At 51.6% G+C, this 26,647-nt stretch overlaps 2 protein-coding genes across 3 annotated transcripts in view; one reads left to right on the top strand and one right to left on the bottom strand.

Moving 5' to 3' along the window:
• The window catches only part of STAT3 (signal transducer and activator of transcription 3 (acute-phase response factor)), a 21,836-nt gene extending 8,979 nt beyond the window's left edge, over positions 1 to 12,857 (top strand). Inside the window, exons 10-22 of one of the 2 annotated variants that reach the window (XM_015570553.1) lie at positions 973 to 1,002; positions 1,105 to 1,198; positions 1,298 to 1,345; positions 3,189 to 3,272; positions 3,986 to 4,084; positions 4,190 to 4,325; positions 5,175 to 5,227; positions 5,465 to 5,559; positions 5,678 to 5,817; positions 6,312 to 6,521; positions 9,861 to 9,903; positions 10,185 to 10,297; positions 10,890 to 12,857. In XM_015570553.1, coding sequence (XP_015426039.1) covers positions 973 to 1,002; positions 1,105 to 1,198; positions 1,298 to 1,345; positions 3,189 to 3,272; positions 3,986 to 4,084; positions 4,190 to 4,325; positions 5,175 to 5,227; positions 5,465 to 5,559; positions 5,678 to 5,817; positions 6,312 to 6,521; positions 9,861 to 9,903; positions 10,185 to 10,297; positions 10,890 to 10,945 — 1,201 coding nt within the window. In that variant the 3' untranslated portion in view covers positions 10,946 to 12,857. Of the gene's footprint in view, positions 1 to 972; positions 1,003 to 1,104; positions 1,199 to 1,297; positions 1,346 to 3,188; positions 3,273 to 3,985; positions 4,085 to 4,189; positions 4,326 to 5,174; positions 5,228 to 5,464; positions 5,560 to 5,677; positions 5,818 to 6,311; positions 6,525 to 9,860; positions 9,904 to 10,184; positions 10,298 to 10,889 lie in introns of both variants that reach the window. The other variant, XM_015570554.1, reaches the window with a different exon arrangement.
• A 1,246-nt stretch (positions 12,858 to 14,103) lies between these two features.
• Positions 14,104 to 26,647, bottom strand: part of STAT5A (signal transducer and activator of transcription 5A) — a 21,728-nt gene continuing 9,184 nt past the window's right edge. The window contains 15 exon segments of the mRNA XM_015570576.1: positions 14,104 to 15,408; positions 16,425 to 16,529; positions 16,801 to 16,852; positions 17,539 to 17,694; positions 18,125 to 18,255; positions 18,350 to 18,538; positions 18,917 to 19,038; positions 19,510 to 19,602; positions 19,983 to 20,105; positions 20,208 to 20,295; positions 21,601 to 21,780; positions 22,175 to 22,428; positions 22,587 to 22,689; positions 22,899 to 22,939; positions 23,148 to 23,278. Coding sequence (XP_015426062.1) covers positions 15,246 to 15,408; positions 16,425 to 16,529; positions 16,801 to 16,852; positions 17,539 to 17,694; positions 18,125 to 18,255; positions 18,350 to 18,538; positions 18,917 to 19,038; positions 19,510 to 19,602; positions 19,983 to 20,105; positions 20,208 to 20,295; positions 21,601 to 21,780; positions 22,175 to 22,428; positions 22,587 to 22,689; positions 22,899 to 22,939; positions 23,148 to 23,278 — 1,931 coding nt within the window. The 3' untranslated portion in view covers positions 14,104 to 15,245.

Raw genomic sequence — 26,647 nt, 5'->3', positions numbered from 1 at the left:
GGATGGAGCCTGTGGCCCAGGCATGTGCGTAATATGCTAATTAGACCAATAGCCTACCGTCCAAGCCGGGCTGCAAGGGCTGAGGCAAGCTGTTGCGGCTGCGAGGGCTGAGCCCCTTGCACAAATTTTGTGCATCGGGCTCTAGTAAAATAATCAAAAGGAAAAGACCAGGAAATGTGACTATATGAAAAGATTATATATTAAAAAACATAGAGTTCATCAATAAAATATATTTAAAAAAAAGATTATATATTAAAAAACATAGAGTTAAAGGACAGTGGGCACACTGGGAATAGTATACCAAATGTGATGCTCTGAGTTTCAGGTAACAGTAAACTTTTACAGAAAATCCAGTGTGACTTAAATAATAAGGAAGTTTGCAACCCAGTATAACTGGAAATGCAGAGTTAGGGCAAGTTCCTGATGGTGAGGTCAGTGACTCATTGATGGCATCAAGGACCCAGAATTGTTTGTCCCTTTTCTGTCATCGTAAGCATCACCTGCATTGCAAAGTTCCCTCCTGGGTTGCAACATGGTTGCTTGTCGCAAAGGCCATGTGCTTCCTTTCTCATGTCCACAGCTGTGGACTGTAAGTCCAGCCTGGGTTGTAATTCCTTCCCACTCTGACTGAAACCATGTAGGTCATGTCCTCACCCCCGGACCACTGCACTGTGGGCATGTTATGTTCTGATGGACTTAATGATCAGGATCCCCCGGAGGTGGGGATGGAAGGGTACTGAGAAGCAAAGTTCTGTTAGGAAGGGAGCAGATGATGTTGGGTAGGCAACCAGCTGTGTCTACTACTTAAGCATGTACAGGTTTGGTATATTTTACATAACAAATGTAATGGAATGATAGAAATTCCCAGCAACACAGCAGTTTTTCTACCAGAGTAAATTACAGGTGTTTAAAGTAGATTTTTTTGAAGAAACACGGGACCGTTTTATTAACACTGGTTTGTGTTCCTAACAGAGACTCTGGGGATGTAGCAGCTCTCCGAGGGTGAGTTCAGCCTAGGGGGGGCTTCCTTTTGTTCTGTTCACTCTAACTTTGTCCCCTGGCCGCTCAGGGACTCATGTGGGTGGTTTTTCTCCTGTGATTCAGATCCAGGAAATTTAACATTCTGGGCACAAACACAAAAGTCATGAACATGGAAGAATCCAACAACGGCAGCCTCTCTGCAGAATTCAAACACTTGGTATGCGGGAGAAACCTGGTCCTTCTCCATGGGCTGTGGCAGAGGGAGAGGGGAGGGGGCGGCCTCGCGTGACAGAGATGCTCTTTGCTTTTCTTACAGACCCTGAGAGAGCAAAGATGTGGGAATGGGGGCCGAGCCAATTGTGACGTAAGTTTTTGGGGGGTAAAAGCCAGCTGGGAGGCATTTCTTTGAGGGGGAAGGAAAAGGGCTATTTCAGTGTAGTCGTTCAGGAGAGTTGCTGTGGGCCAAAATGACCCGATCCCGGAAGTCTCATCTGCCCGGAGTTTTCTGGCTGGAGCATTTCCTTGATTGTCCCAAGAGCTAACATCCCATTAAGCAGGAGTGGAAAGTCCCTTGCTGTTACCCACACCCCTGTAGTAGCAAGGAAGCCTGCCACCTGGCCTGGGGCTTTCCAAATTCCTCTTCCAGCCTCTGCCAGCTGACTTGTTTTTCTGACTGAGGAGGGATAGAAGGTTGTAACAAATCTGAGTGAGTTAGTTGTAAAAAGAAAAAGAACAAAACCTACTTGTTCTTTATCCCCCTTATTTCTTCTCTGCCTCCCATTGATTCAGATTATTGGATTCTTAGTGTCAAAAACAAGCTTTAGAAAAAATACATAAATGTGACCAAAAAGTAGTTTGTAATCTTTAAAAATAATCATGACACCCTGTTCTTTTTCTGATATTTGTCCTGAGCCATTTTTCTCTTTTCTCTAAAATGTAGCAGGCCTAAAAACACACACACACACACACACACACACACACACACACACACACACTCTACAACAAAAATGGATTGAATTTATAATATTTGACAGAAAGGAGTGAAGTAGCTTATGTGCAATGTTATGGAAAAATGTATGTGGCACGTTTGTTTAGATAAAAGCAAGATACAAAATATTCCAAGTAGAATATTAGTATATTCATTTTAAAAACACATGACACTGTTATGTGTGTTCATGTATGCATTAAAAAATTCTAGAGGAATATACATTAAGCAGTACTTATTTATTTGTGCTGCTATTAGTATCTGAGGCTACTCTATACTATTTCTGTAATATTTGCATTTTAAACTGAATACATACTACTTTTGTAACCAGAAAAACAATATTTTAAAAATGAATTGAAATTCTATTTCTTAGAAGTCATTAGTAACTCTTGTTCAAAATAAGGTTGCTGGTGGGAGTATAAATTGTTAGAGTGGCTTTGGAAAACAATTTGGCATTATAAAAGGAGCATACTTTATAAACCAGCAATGCCATTCCTGGGACTTAACAATAGAGAACCTTTGCACACGTGTACCAGGAGGCATGTACAGATGTCCCAGCAGCCTGGTGATAAGCCCTGAATACAACTCACGTAAATACCCACCACCACCAGAGCGGGAAATGATTTCTGTTGTAAATCATTGATGGAATATTACACAACAGTGAAAATAAATAAATCGCTATGCACACAACCACAGGGATATCAGAAGTGAGTCACCAAAGAATACATAGGGTATGATTCCATATGTATAAGGTTCACAAACATCTAAAACAAAACAACATATACACTGTTTGGAGATATAATTACGGTCAAACCATAAGAAAAGCTAGGAAACAATAAACCCAAAATACAAAATAGCAGTTACAGAGGGACAGGGATGGGGTTGGGAAAAGATGCCCAGAGAATCTCAGTGGTAATGGTCTTTTCTTTAAACTGGGTGTTTCTTTAAACAGGCATTCATTGTTTTGATATTCTTTATGCCTTACCCATTTTATAAATGACCTGTTTGGATCTCTGTAATATTATAAAATGCAGTGAAAGATCAGGTTAAGGGTCCTAGCACTGGAGAGTCTTAGTGGTGAAGAGAGTATGTGCATAGAGTTGTGTCCCTGACAGTTTGTGAGTGGCCACCTGGTGGGTTTCTCGTCTCAGTGCAGCGTGGCTGTGGCATGTTCCTCTCCTTCACTGTGGCTGAGTCCCGAATGTCCTTCTTGATGTTGTAGGCCTCCCTGATTGTGACCGAGGAGCTGCACCTGATCACCTTTGAGACGGAGGTATATCACCAAGGCCTCAAGATTGACCTAGAGGTGAGTTCTGCCACAGGATGGGGATAGTGCTACATGCAGGGGTGGTTCCGGACAAGGACTCCTAGATGGTATTTTTCCTACAGAAGGTGGAGTGATGATGACTCTTTGTAAGGCACTGCATTCAGTTTTGCTTATTTTTTTTTTTAAAAATTCTTTAATATTCTGTCTGCGGGTATAGTCTTGCTTGAATGCTTAGAAGGTACCTATATACTCAGCTTTATGCAAACTTGATATCAAATCTATATGTAGAAATTGATGATAGCTAATTTCTCAAGTTTGGGCAAGAAGTCTTTAAAAAGTCAATTATTTTAGTATACAGAAAATCATGGCCTCTGCATTCTCTTTTCCCAACTTTCTTAATCTTTAAATTAAAGATATACCCGCAAAGGCAGGAATCCTAGTCTTTGATTTCTGAGACCTTTCTGTTTAATGGGCAGATACAGCTTCTATTCTTGAAGAATCTGTGGACTGTGAGTCCAGCTTTGAGCAAGTCAGGTTTTACAAGTTCTTAGTTATGTTCTGACAACAAGCTGAGTCCTGTGGCCTGTGTTCGGCATTCTTCCTACTCTGGTGCAGTTTATGGGTGTGGTTTATGGCATGGCCTTCTATTCCAAATCCCGGGAGATACTGGTGAAGAAATTTTTGAAGCCATGAGGGCCTTCTACCTCCCTTCCCTCCACCCGCAACCAACTCATCTCCCACTTTCTCCACAGACACACTCCCTGCCAGTGGTGGTGATTTCCAACATCTGTCAGATGCCAAATGCTTGGGCATCCATCCTGTGGTATAACATGCTGACCAACAACCCCAAGGTCAGTGCCTTCTGACTCCTCACTGCCCAGAGGTGGTGGTGGCACCTCGTGCAGGTCCTCAAGCACTGTCCTCATCTAAGTGAGCAAATGTGTTATTTTCAATAGAACGTGAACTTTTTCACAAAACCCCCAATTGGAACCTGGGATCAGGTGGCCGAGGTGCTGAGCTGGCAGTTCTCTTCCACCACGAAGCGAGGGTTGAGCATCGAACAGTTGACTACGCTGGCAGAGAAACTCCTAGGTCAGCATTTTACCTCTTCTCCCTCCTGCGCTCCTCAGAAAAGGAACCTGGCCTTCATTTAGGAAAGTTTCCTGAGCAAGGCTCTGTGCCAGGGCAGAAACGTGTGCTCCTGCTGGTGGGGACGTTAGGTGCAGAGGAAGTTTGCCTCATGGTGATCTTTCTTATGAGGCGGGAGGCAGATTTCTTTTCTCATGGTGGCATCTCCCTCACCTCCCAGTGCATGTTAGAAGGTGGAACTATAGGCTTGATATCCCAGGCCATTTCTTCAATAAACCGTAGCTAGAAAATTTTTAGTAGAAATTTTGTGTGCTACCTGGGCTATAAGTATATTTGTCTGTGCTGCCACTAAATGTGGCCCTGTAACCCCAGGTGTCCGCTCATCTGTGTGTCCCTGGGCCCCCATTAGCTAGGGAAGAGCAAGGCGGACTTGGTCCATCACCTACCATCTCTGCTGGACTAAACAACTACTCAGGGAGGAGTGGGTCAAAAAGTGGGTGCTTGCTTGCTTAAGCATATGCGTATCTGTGCATGGTGGCAACCGTCAAATACATGAAAATCAATGGTTTCATGGCGCATCGTAAGACAAGAATTAGATCTTGTCCTGGCTGGGTGGCTCGGTTGGTTTGTTGGAGCATTGTCCCAATACACAGAGGTTGCGGGTTCGATCCCTGGTGAAGGCATATATAGGAGTCAACCAATGAATGCATGAATGGGTGGGACAACGGGTGCATGTTTCTCTCTCTTCCCTTTCTCTCTCTCTAAAATCAATAGATAAAAAAGAAATAAATAAAGAAAGAAGATCTTCATTTAAAGCTAGAAATTATATTACTTTATTCTTTTTTCCTTCAGGACCTGGTGTGAACTATTCAGGGTGTCAGATCACATGGGCAAAATTTTGCAAAGTAAGCAATCTTCTTAACTCCTTGCCATCATGTCTGGGGAATAGTTGTGGGAGGTGATGCTCACCAGTGAGGTCGCTTGGGAGGTGCTGGGCCTGCAGGCGCTAGACTCTTAGTCCAGCGGCCACTAGGACCTGCCTGAGGGTAGATAGGCCTGAGGATGTTGGTGGCATTGAACCCCTAGGAAGGAAAAGGCTGGGATGGTGGTAGACTTGGCCTTCCCATTATTCTTTTCTCCAGGAAAACATGGCTGGCAAGGGCTTCTCCTTCTGGGTCTGGCTGGACAATATCATTGACCTTGTGAAAAAGTACATTCTGGCCCTTTGGAATGAAGGGTAGGTTAACACTCTTGTGTCTGGCCGAGTACACAGGTGTAACAAGTCACCTGCTGTCTCAGCAGGCCAGTGGCTAGGCCCCTTCAACCCTAACCTTGTTGTTTCCCTTTGGCTCCAGGTACATAATGGGCTTTATCAGCAAGGAAAGAGAGAGGGCCATCTTGAGCACCAAGCCCCCAGGTACCTTCCTGCTAAGATTCAGTGAAAGCAGCAAAGAAGGAGGTGTCACCTTCACTTGGGTGGAGAAGGACATCAGCGGTAAGCTTGGCTGCTCCCTCCCACTCCATTGCTGCCGCCATGGCTGCTGCTAGTTTCAAGCACTCACTGCCCCCTAGTGGGAGGAGATGGCCTTGCACCCCCACCTGAGACTTGCAAAACACACTTGGTTGATTTCTTTTCTCTAAAATTCTTCCAGCTGAAGGATTAGTTTGCCATTTTTGTTTTGCTTGCTCCAGGGGTTAATAATTGCCTAGAAATTTGCAATTTAAGTTTTATCCTTTGTCTCCTTTCTTCCCTACCTGTTAATATATCTTATGCAAGTAGTTATTCAAATGTATTACCTGTGACCCAGCTGGATAGCCTCTCCAGACGTCTGAATATATCCTCCGTGCTGGAGACTGGGCTGGATTCAGCGTCTCAAATGCTAGGTTGGCCTAAGTCCTCCCCTCTCAAGGAAAAATAATTGAGGTAGTTTTCCCTGAGGTTACCTAACCATAGGTTCCATTATCTTCCTTTCCCATCTCCCATGACAGGTAAGACACAGATCCAGTCGGTGGAACCATATACTAAGCAGCAGCTGAACAACATGTCATTCGCGGAAATCATCATGGGCTATAAGATCATGGATGCTACCAATATCCTGGTGTCTCCACTGGTCTATCTCTACCCCGACATTCCTAAGGAGGAGGCGTTCGGAAAGTATTGTCGGCCAGAGAGCCAGGAGCATCCTGAGGCTGACCCAGGTAGTTGTTGATTTTCCGTGTCAGACATTTAATTCTGGGGAAAAGAGGGGACTTGTAGGACCCTTGGAGAACAGGCAGGAGGTGCCTAAGGACCCAGTGATCTTTATTCCTCTTTATGGGAAAGGACTTTGTAGTGAGTGCTCTTGGTGTGGCTAATGGGTTAGCAAGAGGAGAGGACTCAGAGTCACTAGTGTCTGCCCCCGGGGAGCACCCCTACCCACCCCACACATTCCCAAAATGCTGCAAAGAGAAAGCAAGGACAGAATTCTTTATAACAGGATGCCCAGCAAGCAGAGTGCTTCTCACATAGTAGATGCTAGAAGGTTTGTGACCCAGACTTCAGTCTAGCGTGTTTCCTTTTCCTCGTCACTGAACAATCTAAGCAGTGTCGAGTGGGATGAAGAAAGGCTTTCTGCAGGAAATGAGTGTTAGCAGCATCGGAGCATGGGTTGAAAGCAGAGTCGGGGAGAGCGGTGATTGAAAGGCAAGATGGTAACTGGAGGGAGGGGTGTGGAGTTGATGTTTAGAATGTGTAGCTATTGGAAAGAAGATTTTTTTAATGTGTTCATATAAGTTACATGCAAATTATTTTATATGAAACCTTAATCTCTAGCGCTGTCATCAGCGTGGAGGGGCAGAGCCCCTGTAGTCTGTTCCCATCAGTGTTTGCTGCTTTCAGCTCTCTAGGTTCTCTGTCTAAATCAGTGATGGCGAACCTATGAACTCATTTTTTGGGTTGATTTTTCTTTGTTAAATGGCATTTAACTATATAAAATAAATATCAAAAATATGTCTTTGTTTTACTGTGGTTGCAAATATCAAAAAATTTCTATATGTGACACGGCACCAGAGTTAAGTTAGGGTTTTTCAAAATGCTGACACGCCGAGCTCAAAAGGTTTGCTATCACTGGTCTAGATCCTGATGAGGAAGTTATGATTTGCCATCATTCTTTTTATTTCACTTTTCTTAATCATGGAAACCAACAGTGGCTTAAAGTGATCCTTTGAGGTTAGCTGCCCTGACCCAGTTGATTTTGCAAAGATGGTTTTTGTACAAATAGCTCACACACAAACCCACCAGCTTCCCTCCCACTTTTTCGTAGGGATTCCCTCTGAAGAATTTCTTGGGGCTGAAATTTGAGCTACTTGACAATTGACTTTCCTTTTCCCCTTGTTCTGGTTTTGAGTTTTGTTCATGTTCTAGAAGAGTTTAACTCTTACTTCCTGTCTGCTACTTATCTCTCTTTCCACGTTGTGCTTCAGTTGGGAGATCTCTTTATCAGGCCCCGTCACACTGCTCTTTGTTCCTTCTGCAGAGGACAATTAGGCCCGTGTGCTGGTATTTCGACTAATTATACTTTCGGGATCCAAGTTCCCACTCTGAGGCCGTGCCCTCAATTACCACCCATCCCTCCTGTGTGCCAGGGAGGCAAGGTCCTGTCCTGCTTGGAGACATTGGTGTTGCCTCAGGGGCAAGATGCCAATCACAAAAAAGGAACTAATTACTTGAGTGTTTTGCCTGCGTCCTGGTGAGGCAAGTGTAAGCAGTGTGCAGGGAGGGGCTTGGTGTGGTGTGAGCCTAGAGATGGGGTCCAGGGGGCAGGTGGGGGCGGACAGGGTGTGTGTGCAGCTCTTGTATGAAAATGGGCGTCTCCAGGGAGATGAGTCTGTGGCTGTTTTCCTTCTACTCCTGTCACGAAGGTGTTGTTATCTCCCAGGGACCCGGGCCTCCGGGGACTCTTCCCTCCTTACTTCTCTGTAAGCCCACACGGTATTTCCTATGGCTTTGGGAGAGAGGCCCCGCTTAGAAATGACAAATCCCTGACCTTACAAATTGGATAAAGTACATTTACAACCTTGGATGGAGCCACAATTGGGCTTTTAGTCTTAGCTCTCGTGTGCTTCTGCTGTTCCATCTCAGGATGAAGCTATTTTGCTCAGCTACCCAGATCATTGGTGAGTTGAAATCCTTTTCTATCTGGGGTGTCAGCTCCCCTCAGATCTGGCCAAATGGATTTCTAAGACACCAGAACCCTGCCTCAGTAGCTTCTTTGGATTCTGTACCGTATAAATCTATTTCTTGGCCAAAAAATAACTTAGGTGGCAGGGATCTAAGGACCCCTTGGCGATGCCTTCTGTCAGATTGTCATTATACTTTCTGATTCCTCGGTTTCTGTATAAGCCCCTAGCTTTATACATGTGCTTCTCCAACCTGCCCCACCCTACTCTCTGCCTCCTACGTGATCTATTCACCGGAACCCCCCAAATTTCATGCCAGTGTCTCCAAGGTTCCTTGACCTCTTGGTGTAAGTATTTAGTACCTAAAATGCATTTTTTCCAATTCTCACGTGTCTAACTATAGAAAAAGAATTAGAAATGGCAGAGATGGGCACCTTCCTCGTCCCCCTCCCATTTATTTTACACATGAATTAAGGGCCTTGCCCCAGGTTTTCTGTTATTGAATACACCTGGGCCTCCTGTTTTCCAGTCCAGAGTCCATTGTACTGCACCACAAACACCCCTTTTATCGAGAGGCTGCTTTTTTGGTGATGTAGTTATCCAACTGGGAAGTTTCTCATACCCTCACCTAAAACTGTAACAGAGGAGATTAGTGCCAATAGGAACAGAAGGTGTGACCCTCAGCTTCGGAACCACAAGCATCCGAGGCTTCACGTTCTCTCAGAGACTGAGGGCCGGTGCTGACTGACCAGGATGCCCACACTGCGTACACGCTGCTTCTGCGTGTAGAGAAGTCACCCGAGTGACACGACCGGCCAGCACACTATCCTCAGACCAGGTCCAGGCAGTGACACGTTAACACAATCCAGGGAAAGCATGAACACAGGCTGGCATTTCTCTGGGCTCGGGTGGGACAGTTTCTGTAGTTAAGGAAAACTTCATGGAACTTCCAGGGCTGCAAGGGCCTAGCCCAGTGATGGCGAACTTATGACGTGTGTCAGAGGTGACACACGAACTCATTTTTTTGGTTGATTTTTCTTTGTTAAATGGCATTCAAATATATAAAATAAATATCAAAAATATAAGTCTTTGTTTTACTATGGTTGCAAATATCAAAACATTTCTATATGTGACACGGCACCAGAGTTAAGTTAGGGTTTTTCAAAACGCTGACTCACCGAGCTCAAAAGGTTCGCCATCACTGGCCTAGAACATCAGGTCGTGTACAGAGTGGGAGGGCAGCCCTGAAGGGAGATGGCGGTTCAAAACAGTCTCTGCTCAAGGATGGAGTGAGTTTCAGGTCAGCCCAGCTGGGGCAGCCGCTTCCTCCTGCCCTGCCCCGAGAGGGGCACACTCAGTAAGGCCCGTTTCCTCTTCCAGGTGCTGCCCCCTACCTGAAGACCAAGTTCATCTGTGTGACACCGTAAGTGGCCTCCTCTCCCAATTTTGCCTCCATTTCTAATGTCCTCAGTTACCCCGGAAATGGGACATGGGTGAGAGTTACTCTGCGAGGGTTGGAGGCCCTGGGCTGTGTTTAGTATCACGGTGATCTTGTGCATTTAAAAAGCTTGAGCTTTTATTTTTCTGTTGGAGACCAGAGTTTGATGGCTTGTGTGTGTGTGTTTTGTTCTTTTTTTTTTTTTTTATCCATTGTGTCTTGTCAACCCGGCCCTTTCCCCTCCCGCTGCTCCCCATTTCCTACAGAACGACCTGCAGCAATACCATTGACCTGCCGATGTCCCCCCGCACTTTAGATTCATTGATGCAGTTTGGAAATAATGGTGAAGGTGCTGAACCCTCAGCAGGAGGGCAGTTTGGTGAGTATTTGGAGGGCAGTTGGTCCCCCTTGTGTGATGGCCCATGTGCGGAGCCAAGAGCTGGTCACGGGGATTGTAGAAGGGGCTCGAGAGCAGCGCTCTCCGGCGGAAATGCACCACGCCACGTGCGTAAGTGTACATCTTCCCGTTAAAAACAGTGAAAGGAAACAGGTGAGGTTAATTTTAATATTTTCTGTGTAGCCCAATAAATCCAATACACTATCATTTCAACGTGTAAGAAAAAAATGAGTGAGGTGTTTGCACTGAGTCTTTGAAATCTGCTGGGTGTTTTGTAGCCACAGCCCCTCTCACTTTGGACTAGTCACTGTGACTCCAGGCTGCCGCATTCAACAGGGCAGCCCTGGGTCGACTTTAAGCACAGAGAGTTGGGAATGAGTTAAGGTAGGAAGGGGCTGCGCCCTTCCAGGGCAAGATCTTATAGGGAGGAGAGTGAATCTAGGTTATCCAACCCTGACCTGGCCACAAGGGGCAGGAGACTGGGTGGCAGAGGGCCTGAGCCTCTGTCACCGAAAGGGCTAGGGGTGTGTGCCTCACCAGGCAACCGACCAGCTCTCCCCGTCTGTCCCTCCAGAGTCCCTCACATTCGACATGGAGCTGACCTCAGAGTGCGCTACCTCCCCCATGTGAGGCGCCGAGGACTGAAGCTGCAGCGAGAGATGGCGGAGGCACCTCTGTTCCACCCTTAGACAGCCAAGCCCCAGAGCATCTGAACTCCTCACTCTGTGGTTCCAGATTTGTTTTAATCTCCTACTTCTGCTATCTGAGCAATCTGGGCACTGTTTTCAAATAGAGACATGAATGAATGTGGGTGATATGCTTTTATCTAAATGCAAATAAGACAGCGTTCTCTGAGACTGTGATCAGGGGATGTGGAAGGGGTGGCAAGAGGGAGGAAAGGAAAGGAAACGTGTTTTTGTCCCCCTGCCCTCCTTTCTCAGCAGCTTGTTGTTGTTGTTCGACAAGTGCCTCCTGGTGCCAGCGGCATCCCTCTGCCCTTTTCTGTAAGCTAACGCCACAGGCTGCCTCCAGCTGCATACCCCTGGCACTGCACTTTTAACCTTGCTAACATCCAAATAAAAGATAGGACTTTCAGAGCCCCTAGGTTTCTTTTTAAATTTAAAGCAGTAATAATAATTAAAAGGCAAAAACACTGTATCAGCATAGCCTTTTTCTGTATTTACGAAAACTCAGTTAATAGCCTCCTTGGTGCTTCAGGCTTTCAGCTTTCTTCAGGCTGACACTTCATACAAACCCTGAAACGGGCCTCAGGCCCAGCCCTTAAAGGGCCTCTGGAGCTGTGGCGTGGCCTTTGGTTTTGAAATAGGAAGGTTGAAGGAGAACCTAAACCTTCTAGTCTTTTTAAATAGAGTTTTTATTTTCCTTTTATGTGTTGGTCTGTTAGTAGGTAAGGCTGGCAGAGGGGTACTTATAACCTTTCCTCCCTTCCCTCTTGGACATGTGCTCCTATTCAGAGCCCGGTGGTTCTGTGGGTGCCTTATAAAGAATGGGGTGACTCTCTTCTTCCTCCCACCCCCCACCTCTCTTATGGCATGGCCCCTTGCAGTGTCCAAAGGTCCCTTGTCCTGTTTGCTTTAGGAATCTGGTCTCAGGACCTCCTGGAGTAAGAGGGAGAGAGTGACAGGTTGAACATGACTCAGACAGTGGGGCCCCAACCGACAAGAGCTCAGGGAATGTGGCTCTCACCCCAGTTTCTTGGTGATTGCCCACAGCACCTGTAATTATTTCTTCACTTGGTTAACCCAGGGGCAAAGGCTTGCTGATAAACTCAGCCTGTCCCTGTGTGAGGGGGCGTGCTCCCAGCTTCCCCCCACACCGGTGACTCTCCCGGCTGAGGCCCCACAGCTGAGGCAGAACAGGTCGCAGTTACTGTGCACTTCGGGACACTCGGGAGCGGAAGAGGTGGTCTTTGCTACGGGGGCCCCCCTGGCCCAGAGGCATGGGTGTAGGGGGTGGTCCCAAACCACCTGAGTCAGTGATGGGAGTTTCTATGGAATGCTGTTGGTATACCCCAGTTAGCCAGTTTCTGAATTAAGGGGATGAGGACTTTCTCTCCAAGACACACAGGGGTGGCCCTTGGCCATCCCTGTCTTCCCACCTAGAACCGGTTGCCAGGTTGCACAGAGCTCTCCCTTCTCCAGAAACTCTCTTGTTCATAATAAGCTTGACTCATAACATGAGAGATCTAGATCTGAGGGATCTGGAGCAAGGATCCGGCTTCTCTGGAGTCCAGGGCTCTGAGTAGCATTTGTATCTGGGTTTAACTCTGGCTGAGACTTGGTCAGCCGCTCCCTTAAAGAACCAAGTTCTCCAGGACCTGCCCGCGCTCTCTCTTCTGTCCGCCCCGCCCGACCCTAGCCCCAGCCGAGGGGTCCCATTGATCGCTTAACCTACTTATACAGTGGTTTTAAGCTGTTGTCCTGGCCACTGCACCAAATTCCAATGTATACTTCATAGTGTAAAAATTTATATTATTGTGTGTGTTTTTGTATATTGCTGTATCTACTTTAACTTCTAAAAATAAAAATATATAGGACCTGCCTGATAGAGTGGCAGCTCTGTTTCTGGCTGGTGGAGGTTCTGCGGGGCCTGACCCACAGGTCAGGCCTGCGTCTGGAGAGGAGGTGGGGGCCCTGCTCTGTCACCCTCGCCTCTCATTGCTGAGTTGACTCAGACCCACTTTTGGGGCAACTGAGCAACCCTCCCCAACTTAAGTTAGTCACCAGCTTCCAGCTAAGGGCCAGTGGAAGAGCCAGGGGTCATACTCCTTCACACAAAGGTGTCAGAGTGGAGGCCTTCCCTCCTCCTCCCTCTAGGGCCTTTGCAAGCTGGGCCTCCTGTTTGGGGTCTGATAAGCTACCTAAGGGGGTTGAGACGGAGATCTCCCACCCCACCCCCAAGGCCTCCCCTTCCACAGTTGCTCCATTATCACTTTCTCTTCAGTCACTCAGCGGTGTGAACTGTGAACTGAACACCTAACCAGCTGCTGCTCTAGCCTGCAGTCAATGGTGATAATTCACAGACATGGGCGCCCCCTCGGCTCTCCCACCCCCTCCCCCTGTGCCGAGTCCCACGGAGCAGATCTGAGCAGGAGTGTGAGATATGAGCCGCCTTGCCCTGCAGAGATGGAACGAGATTAGTTTGCTCAGGCGGGGCTGGCGGCTGCTTCCCTTCCCACCCACCCCCAGCACCCTGCTCTGGGCCCCTGCACGTCCTGGGGCGGCTGCCAGCCCCTTCCCTCCTTTGAGCTCTGAAGAAGTCTTGTGAGCAGGCCTTTGCTCCCTCCTTCCCCCAGGGGCCCCAGTGACAGCCCCTGGACCTTGGGGAGACTGTCCCCTTCTGCCCTGACCAGCCTCCTCCTGGTCTCGGGCCATTTGAGACACAGTGGCAGTGGGATGGTGCCATCTGCTGGTCTCTGGGAAGAGGGGTGGTTGGGAGGCTCTCCAGTGACCCTGGCCCAGAAGGGTCGAGAGTCACGGTGGCCCTGACCCTCAGCCGCCAGCTTCAGGATTGCTCACAGCAGCAGCCACACTTCTTCCCGCTCCTCGCTCGCGTCCCTTCCCCCAGCAATCCCTGCCCCTCGAGGCTTAGCTCTTTAGTCTTGTGAGAAGCACTGACAGTGTTCCAGGGGGGTTGGCACCCTTAAAACACAGAAAGGGAGCAGAGTTGTAGCTTCAAGCTACACAGCACAGCGTCGGCCACGTCGGACGGAAGGAGCGAAACGCCACCAGCTCCCAGGGCTCCCCAACCAGGAGCCACACCAGCAGTTTTATGAAAAAAAAAAAATTTTTTTATTTAAAAACACTTTTCACAAATGTGTGGCCTATGTACAAAGTACAAAAGACTCCCTCTTCTCACCCCCCTGCGCCTTCAGAGAGGTTTCCACCTGGGGCTCCCACTGTCCCACTGTCAGCTGCCCCTGGCTGCAGGCCAGAGAGCCTGGGAGGGCGGAGCCAGCAAGCCTTCTCCCACCACAGCGGGTTATGCAACTGTGATGAGGCCTCTTCTAGGTTCCACCTCCCAGCAGCGTGGAAGCAGAGATCAGCTTTCACCCCTCACTCCAGATCCCACTGCCTGGCTGCTGTCTCTCCATGCAGGTTACTTCCAGGATCAGAGGGGTCAGTCCTACAAGTCCTGGGCCCCCTGTTCACACCAGGTCCTGCACCTGTCTTCCCCTCTCCTACCTCTCCTATAAGCAACAGAGGCAAGGAGAGGAGGCGGGGCCAGATGGAGGGGTGGGGATGTTGAGTGAGAAGGAGCGGGAGCGTTGGCTATGGCATCACGCTCCAGATGGGAGGCCAAGAAATTACACGCTCAGGGCGGCTTTGGCGGGGCCTACTCAAATGACCCATCGAGGTCGAGGGACTTGGCCACCACCTAGATAAGCTCTCACTTCACAAAAAGTCTGGAGTCCATGTTCATCCCCAACCTCCCTTCCAAGGGAAGAAGCAATAGACCAACACGCGTGCATGAGAGCAGGTGCACATATATGTGCGCGCGCGCACACACTTGGGAGGCAAAGCTTCTAAGTCAGGAGTAGAGCTTAGAGATGCTGGCCGTCTCTATTCCCCTCCTTGAACAGTTTCATTCAAATAGCTGCTGAGCAGATGGAGGCCCCAGCAGGAGGCGGTTTCCTGCACTGAGTACCTGTCGCGACAGAAGCAGCTCAGTCTCTCCCACCGCAGAGACAGGCCCCTGGGCTCTCCTGAAATACCTTGATCTGGAGGAAAAGGCGGCTGCCTGGGCAGCAGCCACACACCTAGGACTGCGAAGGCGAGGTGGCACACCTCGCACACAAATATACACGGTGCCCTGCAAGGGCACCAATACGCACAGTAACACGAAAATTGCAATTTCTATGAACCCTTTGCACGGGTTATTGTTTCCAAGAAGTGTGGGATGCACACATTCAGGAGAGCGAGCCTCTGGTAGAGCTGAAGAGCCCGGTAGGCGGGGACAGGCGGGGGTCCAGACTGTCAATCGGGCGGCGTAGGAGTTCCTCCACGTGCCGGGCCACATCCATGGTCTCGTCCAGGTCAAATTCTACATCCTGCTCAAGGACGGGGTCAGGACTGGTGGAGAGAGGGGGATGTCAGAGGGAGCTGGCCAGTCTCACTGCCTCAAGCTCTCGGGGGCAGTCCCCAGTCTGCTCCCCACTCAGACCGGCTCTGGCTAGACCCCTGCACCCCAAGGTGTAGTCACCGGCTCTTTGGGAGGCACCCAGTCTCATCTCTCACTGCCTCACTGAGTGATAGAGGGGAATGCATTTTCCTCTCCCTGTCCTCAACTGTCCAAGGAGGTGGCTGACCCAGTGAGCTCTGCCCACCTGCGGCACTATTCCATTAAATCCTAGGCACCATCCACTGAGCACCTACGAGGACCTGGGCCTTGTAACCACGTTACTCCAATCCTTCCAGCCACCTGTAAGGTAGGCATTTACTCAGCTTTTCAGAGGAGGAAATGAGGCTTGACCGTGTCAGGAATCTTGCTCAGGGCCTCCTGGCTGGCGACCCCCCAAGCCTGGGGGGGATCCCACTACAGCTTGAGCCTCCCAGGCAAACAGACAACCAGCCCAGACCATCCACAACTCAGAAGAGAATGACTTCTCTACCATGGGAACCCCAGAGAGGAGCAAGGATACCCTGTTCCCCCGGCTCCCAAGAACGACCACCCGATTCATATCTGTCTTGTGTGAAATCCCTGCAGTAGCCTCACCTGTGCTAAATGCTTTACACACACTCTCTCCTTATTCCTGACCCCAATCCCCCAAGGCAGGTATTCTTGCTTCCATTTTACAGATGAGAAAACAGCATCCGAGAGGCTCAATAATTTTCCCAAGGTCACACAGCTAGACAGCACCACAGCAAGGACCCTGCTGTGTGTTAAGTCCCAAAACGCACTGTGGTTTTTACTGGTTGATCTCACCCTCCCTGCACCTGGCAGGCACATGCCAGAGGTTGGCCTGGGCTGGGTGGTCTCAGACCTGGAGGAGCTCTGGATTCCTTGGCCCACAGCCCTCCAGGGGTCCAGCCCAAGGCCCAGTGCCCAGTCCCAGCCCCCCATGAAGCCCTGTAAGAACACAACCTACTTCTGTGGGTACATGTTGTAATGAGCCTGGGGACCCACAGCCGGGGAGGGGGCCTGTTCTATGTAGGTGGCATTGCCCCCAGCAGAGTCTGCAGACGTCACAAACCTGGAGGAGGAAGCAGAGCAGAGCCTCAGCGGCCTCAGGGCAGTGCTGACAGGGAACGGGCTCAGGGGCATCTTTCTGTCTCTCTCGGGTGCAGAAGGACAAGTGCAGGAGGGGCCCTGGGCACTGGCCCATGGTGACCAAGCCTGGTTCCCTCCCCAGCGCTGAGCCAGGTTTTAGGGAGAATGGAATGCTGGGCCCTTGGACGTGTGGTGGTGGTGGTGGTGGGGGAACAGAGGCAGCAGGAGACCAGAGCTGGACCCCAGACACTTACTCAGGGACCACTTGCTTGATCTGTGGCTTCACGTATCCGTCCACTGCTTTAGCTGCCGAGGGGGGAACTGTGATGAGAACCAAAGTTTCTGGGAGCTTGTCGGAGGTGGAAACTCACCCCATGGAGTCTGTCGCTTATCCCAGCTGCTGGGGGCCTCAGCCAGGATGAGATTTCCCATGGACCGCCCCCATGGACCCCAAATGAACACCTGCTGACGGGTCAGCCAGAGGGCTACCCAGAGCCTGGCTCCAATCTCATCCCTGCTCGGGCTTCCTTTTCTGGCCCTTTGCTTTCTCTCTCCCCACCCCTTCCACTGCCAAGGAAACAGAATCAACGCCAAGGAGCCAACGCAACCAAAGGGTTGGGGACAAGTTGAAGAGGAAAAACCTGTCCACTGTGCGCCTGCACTGCGCCTGGGAGCAGGATTAAGGGCGGGGAGCAGGGCCGGTGGATGAAGAAGTGCTGTCTGTGGGTGTGACTCATCCTGGCTCCTCCCCAGCACTGCAGCCTCCTCTCCCAAGGGCAGAAGTGAGAGTCTACCGGCTTTTCCCTTGGCAGAGGAGAAAGCAGACTCCGTGGTTTCGCTTTCCCTCTCCTCGCTTACGAGCCCTGAAATCCTCTCCACGTGCTTTGCACCATCTGGTGACCCGAAGCCCACAGGGTTCTTGGGGAGTCCCCACTGCCTGAGAGTGAGTCCCTGGGCCGGAGGAGGGCTGGGGAGGGCCAGGCAGGACGCACCGAGCACGGGCGTGTAGTACTTGGCGAAGACCTCATCCTTGGGCCGGTCGGGAAACACGTAGATGAGATAGCTCAGGTCGCCCAGCCGGTCGGCCAGGGACCGGATGGAGAAATCTCGCGTGGTGAACGGCTTCAGGTTCCACAGGTTGCGGTCAGCTGTGAAAGGGACAAGCTCGTTCCCACAACCCGCCGCCCGCCCTCAGGAGGAGGCCCGGGGTTGTGGGGTTCAGGACGGGCTTGCGGAGACACCTGGTCTCCTACTAGTCCCCACGACAACCCCATCCCTGAGGTCCCTGGCGCAGGGCAAGGCAACGTCCATGGGAACATGGTAATGACAAGACCAGGTCAGGGCAGAGAAGGGAGAGCATGGAGCTGCTGAAGGACTCACCCAGCGATCCCGGAGCCTTAGGGGGCCAGGATTTTAGGTTCTCCAAAATGGGAAATGATAGAAAGGGAATGTATTTCCTCCCAGACTCTGAGTTCAGTTCCTATCTTTCCCACCAGGTACCTTCTAAGGAGGCAGGCCCGATGGAGAAGGACGCGCAGGGAAATTGGGGCTGGAGTGTGGACAAAAGAGGGCACTCACGAGAGTCAAACTTCCAGGCAATGGTGATGCCCCCGATTTCTGAGTCGCTAAAGCGCAGTAAGAAGGTCCCATCGGGCTTGTTGATGAGCAGGTCATGGGCCTGCTGCTTATTCACAAAACCTAGGATGGCCCTGGGAGCACGGAACATACAGTGTCACCGCTGGGCCAGCAGCCACTGTCCCCGGAGCCCACGCCCTCCCGACCCCCATGCCCGCCTCTCCTCACCCGTCATTCCAATGGGGCTTGTGATGCTTCTTCAGCACCTCCATGACCCCGTCAAACCACTGCCAGAAGGTATAGTTCCAGCCCGGCAAGTTCTCCTGAGAACCCCAGGAAACCCCAAGTCAGGGTTGGGGCCCCTGTTGTCACAGGTGGCCCAGGAAACCATCAGTGCCTCTTGTCCTCATCCAGACCCTCTCCCAATTCCTCGCCCTACTTGTCCCGCACTGCGGCTGTCCACACAGTCCCCAACCCCTCTGCGAGGGAACTGGAGAGTCAGCTCGCCTCTGGTCTGAGACCCAGAGGCCCACGACAACCCCATGGGGCGGGGGGTGGACGTACAACAGCCATTCCTGCCCAACCCCTTCATTTCACAGATGGGGAAACTGAGGCCCAGAGCAGGGAAGGGGCCTGGCAAAACAGTTAACCAGGCGAGGAGTAGAGCCCAAGGACCCTGACTCTCAGCTCCGGGCTCCCTTCTGCGGTCCTGCTCTGGCTGTCACAGCTGACTGCATTCCTTGGGGTACCAGCCCCTCCATCTCTCCTGCTTGTGAGAGAGGGTGGGGCACTGACCTCAGGAGGTTTTCCTTGGTCAGGCCCCGGTTGCTCTGCACTTCGGCCTTGAATTTCATGTTGAGCGCTTCACACAGCTGCGGCCACAGCACTTTGTCAGGCACGGCAAAGGGCACCCTGCCCTGAGCGGGAGAGAAGAAGGGGCGGGCGGGATTGAGGGAGCAGGAAATACTCACACACTAACACAGACACACAGGCCTACAGATACCTGGAGACAGAGGGGACTGAGAAAGACTCAGAAAAGGAGACAAACACATGGAAAGGAAGGCGGGGTGGCAGGGGCAGAAGGTGGGTGTGCAAGATAGAGACCAGACCAGGGGTCTGAGGACAGAGATCAGTGACCCAAACCACAAGCCAAAGGAAGATCAAGGGCCAGATCCCAAAGACCAAGCTCACGGACCTGGGAGACCCTAATCCTAAAACGGGAGCCCGAGGGCATGCCGAGGGCAGGGGACTCACACCAGCTGCCCCTCTCCCCTCTCCTCACTCGAGCTGGTCCCGGGGTGGGGGAGGACCACTGGGCAGGGCCCGGAGGGGTTGAGAATGACCCTGGGAGATCCTAGGCTCAGGAGACGGGGTCCCAGGGGACTCACGGGCTCGGCAAAGGCGTTGTCCCACAGCACGGTGGCCGTGGCATTGTGGTCCTGGCTGCCGTGAACAATGACCACCACAGGAAGGGACAGGGTCTAGGGGAGTCAAAAGAATGAGAGTTGAGGGCATACGACCACCCTCTTGCCCCCTGCTCGGGCAAGACTCCCCACCCTCATTGCTTCCCCACAGTCCCAACCACATGCCCCTCCCGTCAAAACCAAAGCAAAAACAAACACACAAGAAACAACATCTTTCTTCCCGGCCCATCGCCTGAGTTCTGTGGGCCGGGGCCAGATTACGATACAGCCTCGCAAACAGGCACCAGCAGAATGAAAGCAGGTTTTCTGATAGCATCACCGGGCAACTCATCGGAGCGGACTGGGCGCTCTCTGGGCTCCCAAACCAGCCCCGTGGCCGTGGGCAGGTCCCTGCGCTTTCCCGGGTGACCTGGGGGGATGGGAGTGCGCGCCCTCACCTTCACCTGGAACACAAGCTCATTGCTGCCCACGCTGAACTGAGACTCAAACAGGACTGTGAACTTCTCCTCCGTCACGGACTCCGCGCCCCGCCGGTCAGCGCGCTTGATCCTCTTTAGCGACTGTGGGTGGGGCGGGAGCGGGGCCGGGAGACAGGAGCTGGTTACAGGGACCGAGCTCTGGGCAGACCTTCCCTCCCTCCCAGAGCCAGGCCCTGTCCTCACCATGTTCCTGAAATGGGCGCTGAGGGTGCCAGTGGCTTGGTGATACTCCATGACGCAGCAGTTGTTCAAGATCTCTCCACTGCACTCGCTGTGGAAGAGAGGAGAGCCCCGTCTCCACACAGGCCGGCCAGGAACATGGCCCTGCTGCTGGCCGGGCCCACAGCCCCTGCCCTACCCTGAGAACGTTCTTCGCTGGGTCCCGGCCTTACTTTCTCATCAACCTGACAGTCATCAAGGGTGGGGTCTGGGTCTCTATCATCGGGTTCAAAATACCTTGAGCATCAAGGCTGATGTGAGACCCTTCAGCTTCTAGTGAACTTAAAATCATGACCACAGCCTACAAGTACCCCCAGGATCACCCCCGCCTCCTCCCTGGCCTCATGGGGTTCCTCTTCCCTTATTCAGAATAAGCAAGCCATGCTGCCTCGTCTGTGCGCGGAACATGCAAGCGTGGTCCAACCTCAGGACTTCTGCACTCACTCTTCCTGTTGCCCCAAACCTTCTTGACCTTCTCATTCAGGTCTCGATTCAAATAGCTCCTCAGAAAGGCCCTCCTCAACCACCCATGGGGTGTTGATATGTCTACCCAGACGCTGGGATAGCACCCCGTCTTGATTTTCTTTCTACGGGGTATCCCTTTTTGACACTGCCTTATTTTCAAAAGCACAGGACTGTCTCCCTCCCCAGCCAGAACGTAAGATCTAAGAAAGTGAGAATCTCTTGGCCTTCTTCATCACCCTATGCCCAGATCACTCAGTCCACACAACCAAGTCTCCCCCTTCTCACATCCACTCCTTCATTCACTCATGCACGGCTCCCTTTAGGAGTGGCCTGCCCCGACCCCGGGACCCCAGCCCTGGGTTCTCTGTCCACACATGCACCTTCCGGACAAGGCCCATGTCCTCTGCCTGGAAGTTTGCCCTCTCCAGGCTCCTTCCCTAGCTGCCTCCCATTCATCCTGCAGCCTGAGACGAAGTGTCACTGCTCCACCTACATCATGACCCACTTCCACATGTCTCCCTTGTCACTCGTCCGTAATCACTTCTCATGCCTGCTGCCTACTCTTCTAGCCAAGCACAGTCAAGTTCTGTTTGGATTATACCGGGTCCCAGTACTTAGCACAGACCCAAGAACACCCGAGCAGTGCAATCCTTGTTGACCTACTATGTGCTGGGCACAGCAGGGCCGGGATAGGCCTCTGTGCAGGAGGAGCAAAGTGAACACCGGACAGACAGAATGAACAGGAGAGACACGGACGGTGTCTGCAACGCCAGGACAAAACACTGCAGACAGGGAGGCTGGGCTGTTCCATCACTAGGCCTCCACGTGTAGGACAGAGGCAGGCCCCTGACTGAGCCCGGAGTCAGGCGCCAATAAGGCAGGACGCACGTACTTGCGGGTGTTCTCGTTCTTGAGCAGCGACTTGGCCTGCTGCTCGCTGATGATGGTGGCCTTCACCTGGGGGGGGTTCATGTGCACGTTCAGCTTCCCCCCCACCAGCAGGCGCACGGTGGCCGCAAACTTGGTCTGGGTCTTCAGGACCTGAGGGGGCTGCTTCTCAATGATGAACGTGCTGCGGGGACCCAAGGGACGAGATGCTGCCTCAGGGGACAGGGCTCTGGTCCCCCGTGTGGGCAGGAGGCCGCACACAGGGCTCGGCAGGCAGAGGAAGGGCACGTGGCCGACACCCTGTTCCCAGGGAGGCCACTGAGAGCCGCGGGGAGGCGGGAGGGGAGGCGGGGACATGGACTCGGCAGCTGGCACAGGGCTGCAGGAAGCAAGGGCAGCCCAGGAAGCGCTCACAAGAGAAACTGGGAAAGGTCAACGGCGACTGGGGACAGAAGGGAAAGGGTGTGAGCAGAGAGAGACAAAGGTGCCAGTGAGAGCCCCCGCATCTGCAAAGCATCCCCTGCCTCCCCCAGGCCAACCACATGCGGGGCTGGGTGCGGCCGAGAGGCAGCAGTCACCTGGTCACCAGGGCGGAGATGATGTCTGTGATGGTGGCATTGACCTCAGCCAGCATCTCCTCCACGGGGCCGGGGATGGGCAGCTGCTGGCAGAGGTGCTCAGCTCTGCGGATCTGCTGCCGGTTCTGCCAGATGATCTCGGCCAACTTCTCACACCTGCACCCCAGCCCCGGGGCCAAAGGAAAGGACAGGCCTTCACCCCTCCCCCAGGCCAAAGGTGAAGAGGCTCCAGGCTGGGGTGAGCCCCCCAAGACCTAGCCCCACGCTCACCCAGGAAGGCTTTACACCTCAGCGCCCAGTCCTGTCCCCTGAGCAGAGCAGGACAGGGGCTGCCCTGACTTCCAGAAACACAGACACGCAGGAGGCGTGACCCTGGTTTGTACCCAACTGGCCGAGCATCAGCTCAGAGCACCTGGCCCTGCTCCACCCCCACACAGTGACCCCCTTCCCAGGCGGGGGGCACGACGGGGGCACCAAAGTCTGTGCCGGGAGCCCGGCCACTGGTGACGTAAGACCTGTCACAGGACAGAGCGAGTGGCTGCACATGGAAACTCGGGAGCAGAATAAGCAGCTGGTGGACCACCCTGAGCCCCCGCTTTGTTATATATACGTGTATGCGTGTGAGTATCGTGTTGCTGGGTGTTTGTTTCTCCGCCGTGGACCGCAGCCAAGAGTTTGAAGAACAGGACTGTCAGGGTGCCTTCGTAGCCCACGGAGAAATCACAGCCAAGGCTGCAGCGTCTTCTGGTGCTTCTCGGCCAGCTCCTGCGGGAGGGAGCAGGCCCGCTGGCTCCCGGGGAGCAGCCCTGCAGGGCCCCCTCAGGAGGCAGGGCCTGCCCTCCCACCTGCTCCGCCTCACAGGCCCCCACAGGCCTCCTGCCCCCCGGGGTCCTGGCCTGTCCCTCTCTCGGTCCCCGACAGCTCAGGCTGTGGACCCCCCGGCCCGGAGGAGGGGGACGCACACCCCACTCACCACGCGGTATTGCTGCAGCGTCTGGGCCTCGCGCTGCAGCCAGGCCTCCAGGGACACCTGCTTCTGCTGCAGGGCTGTCTCCCGGCTCAGACGCTCCTGCGGGTTCAGCTGGGCCAGCTGGGCAAACTGAGCTGCAGGGGGGACAGGACACCATGGCCATGACCCCCAGCTTCCAGCAGGAAACCCAGAGAAACCACACCCACTTGTTCTGCATACAAGACCCTCAGGGTGACGTGTCTGACCAACGGCCAGTCAGGGATCTGGCAGCCCAGGGCCCCGGAGATGCGCCAGCTTCACTCCCTGGCCCCCAACTCTGAGTTCCCCTCTAGGGACCAGGAGACAGAAGCTTGTGGGGACAGCTGAGGAGGATCCTACCACCCCAGCCCAAACGGCTGGGGCCCCGCCTTCCTCACGCCACATTGGGGTCCGGCTTGGAGCCACACTGCCTCGGCCTGGCCATCTGCTAGCTGGGTGGACATGGGGGAATCCCCTCGCTCTCCTGTGCCTCAGTATCCCCGTGTGCAAAGCGGGAAGCCAGCTCCCTGCCTCGGTGGGTGGCTTGGGGATGAAAGCGCTGATATGGAAAATGCTCGGGAAGCTGCCTGCACGTGGAAGCTCTGGTGAGAGTTAGTCCTTGTTGCTCAATGGGCTACAGGATGGACTGAGGGGTGACGGGACCAGCAGCTCTCAGCCCCGCCCCAGGGAAGGCCCTGCTCCTGGGCCTGTGCCGCCTCCTGGGGCACAGCTGCCCCTCCTCAGGGAGAGGAGGTTCTCTGCACAGGAAGGCGCCTCTCGAGTTTGTCCAGGTTGGGTCACTTGAGCTCAGCTGACCAACAGGAAGGGAAAAGAGTGAGAGGAAAGGGAGAGAGAGAGAGAAGGCGAGAGAGAGAGAGAAGGGGAGAGAGAGAGGGAACCTTTAGGAAGGTTATCAATGGAAGGAACAGGGAGTCAGTGAGGCATAATTACCCTTTAAAAAACAAAGCGGTTATGGCCCTGCTGGTTTGACTCAGCGGATAGAGCATCAGCCTGTGGACTGAAGGGTCCCGGGTGTGATTCTGGTCAAGGGCACGTACCTGGGCTACAGGCTCCCCGCCCTTGTCAGGGTGCATGTGGGAGGCAACCAATTGATGTGTCTCTCTCACATCGATGTTTTCCCCTCTCTGTATCTCCCTCTGCCTTCCCCTCTCTAAAAATCAATGGAAAAATGTCCTCAGGTGAGGGTTAAAAAAATATCAGTTACAAAATACTGAAGAGATAGGGAAGGGAGAAAGAATCATAAAAACACCGTGAATTCATAACCCACATTAAGCAATCAAACATTTCCCAATTAAAGCCACCTGCTCACCTCCACAGCCTGCAAGCCCATCCCCCGCCTAGGGAAACACTAGCCTAAATTCTGGGGTAATTATGCGCAGCCAAGAGCCATTTGGAATACCCAGCGTCCCTCCTCGGGCTGAGTCAAGAAGATGTGAGCCTCAGCCTGTCTTGGTCAAGCTCCTGGCCGGCCTCTGAGGGCCACGTCACACTGACCTAGGCCCTGCCCCAAGGTCACACAGGCTGGGAAGGACTAAAGCAACTCTAGGCGGCCAGGAAGAGCCCAGATGAGAAGGGCATTCGGAGAGACAGCTCCCATCTCACGGCAGGGCCTGAGCAGGGAGAGTGTCGTCCAGCAGGGAGCATGGCAGGGTCGTCTGGGGGCCGCCTCAGGGTCCTGCCAGCACCTGGTGCGGCCTCCCTCTGCGAGCGGCCCAGTTAGGTTTCTCCTGGCAATTTGCAGGCGTTTCTGGGAAGGCCGCCAGGAGATGTGGGGCAATTGTCTGCTCCATTGGAGGGAACTGAGCCTTCTCTGCACAACAGATCGATAGTCTGTGTTTCTGATGGTGAACTTGATAAATGAGACTGAACTGACATTGCATGATGGGTACAAGCCCAAACCAGAACCCAAACCCAAATCCATACATAGGAAACAGAAAACCCAAGAATGGGATCATCGATATGGTGACCAGTCTGGGAGGGAACTAAGAGCTTGGCTATCCTGTTCCCCCATCTGGGAAGTGGGCTTTCTCCACCCCGCCACCGCCCCGCCCCAGGGCCAGTCAGGTATGGAATCGGATGGGAAGAAGACATGCTAGACTCATCCCACCATTTACTCAACACCTACTGTGATTCAGGCAATGTGCTGGCCTCAGGGTACAGGAAACACTGACAGGGCAGGGTTAGGAGGAAAGCTTAACTAGGCAAATGAAAATAGAATCCTAAGAAAAGTGAAATAATAATAAAAGGCAAAATAGAGAAACAAAAACGGATATGAACAAAACTGAAAATAAATACTGAAATGTTGGCCTCAATTCCACTGTATTAAATGTTACATTAGCTGAAACCGGTTTGGCTCAGTGGATAGAGCATCGACCTGCGGACTGAAAGGTCCCAGGTTCGATTCCGGTCAGGGGCATGTACCTGGGTTGTGGGCACATCCCCAGTAGGAGATGTGCAGGAGGCAGCTGATCGATGTTTCTCTCTCATCGATGTTTCTAACTCTCTATCTCTCTCCCTTCCTCTCTGTAAAAAATCAATAAAATATATTTTTAAAAAATGTTACATTAAATATCATTGGGCTAAACACCTTGATTAAAAGCAATGGTTGTCAGAATAAAGACAAAGGCAAGACAACTATATGCTGTCTACATTTTTAAATTTTAAAAGCATGGATAAAGATATGCGGTGCCAATATGGAACAGGAAGGCTTGAGAAGTTATGTTAATTTCTGATAAAGTAGACTTCAAGACAAAGAGTATTACCAGAGATCGAGAAAGATATTTCATAATTATTAAAGTGTCAATCCAGCAGACAGACAATTATCATAAATGCATGTGAATCTACTAACAAAGCTTCAAAATACATAAAGGAAATGTTTACAGAAATAATTGGAGAAGTACACAATTCCACAATATAATAGGAGATTTTGATCCCTCTCTCTCAGCATCTGATAGAACTATTAGGCCGAAAAATAAATAAAGACATAGATCAATGGTTCTCTAAGTGTGGACCCGGGATGCCTGGAGGGTTCCCAAGACCCTTATAGGAGTTCCACAAAGCCGAAACTGTTTGCAAAAGTCATAAGATTTTGCCTTTTTCTCTTTTAGTCTCTTATAATTATACAGTGGCATTTTTCAAGAGGCTGCAAGATATGTGATATTATAACAGACTGAAAGCCATATCCAGCTATCTCCTTAACATTAGAGAGATGTGTAAAAATGTATAGCAATGCCACTCTACTCACTAAATTTTGTTCTGGAAAATATAGATGTTGTTTGTTTTTTGATTTTACTTTTTTTGATACAATTTTATTATGTTAACATAATAAATATATATACTGAATATATTTAAATATTTAGTGTTTATATATAGTATATAAATACGTTACATAAATATAGCTATATTATATGCAATGTGCATAATACGTAATATATAAATATTTATAACATATATTTAAATATTTA

The sequence above is a fragment of the Myotis davidii genome, unplaced genomic scaffold (genome assembly GCF_000327345.1).
Source record: "Myotis davidii unplaced genomic scaffold, ASM32734v1 scaffold1527, whole genome shotgun sequence".
Taxonomy (NCBI): Eukaryota; Metazoa; Chordata; class Mammalia; order Chiroptera; family Vespertilionidae; genus Myotis; species Myotis davidii.
The sequence above is the reverse complement of the archived record's forward strand: the minus strand, read 5'-3'. Positions and strand labels throughout refer to the sequence as shown.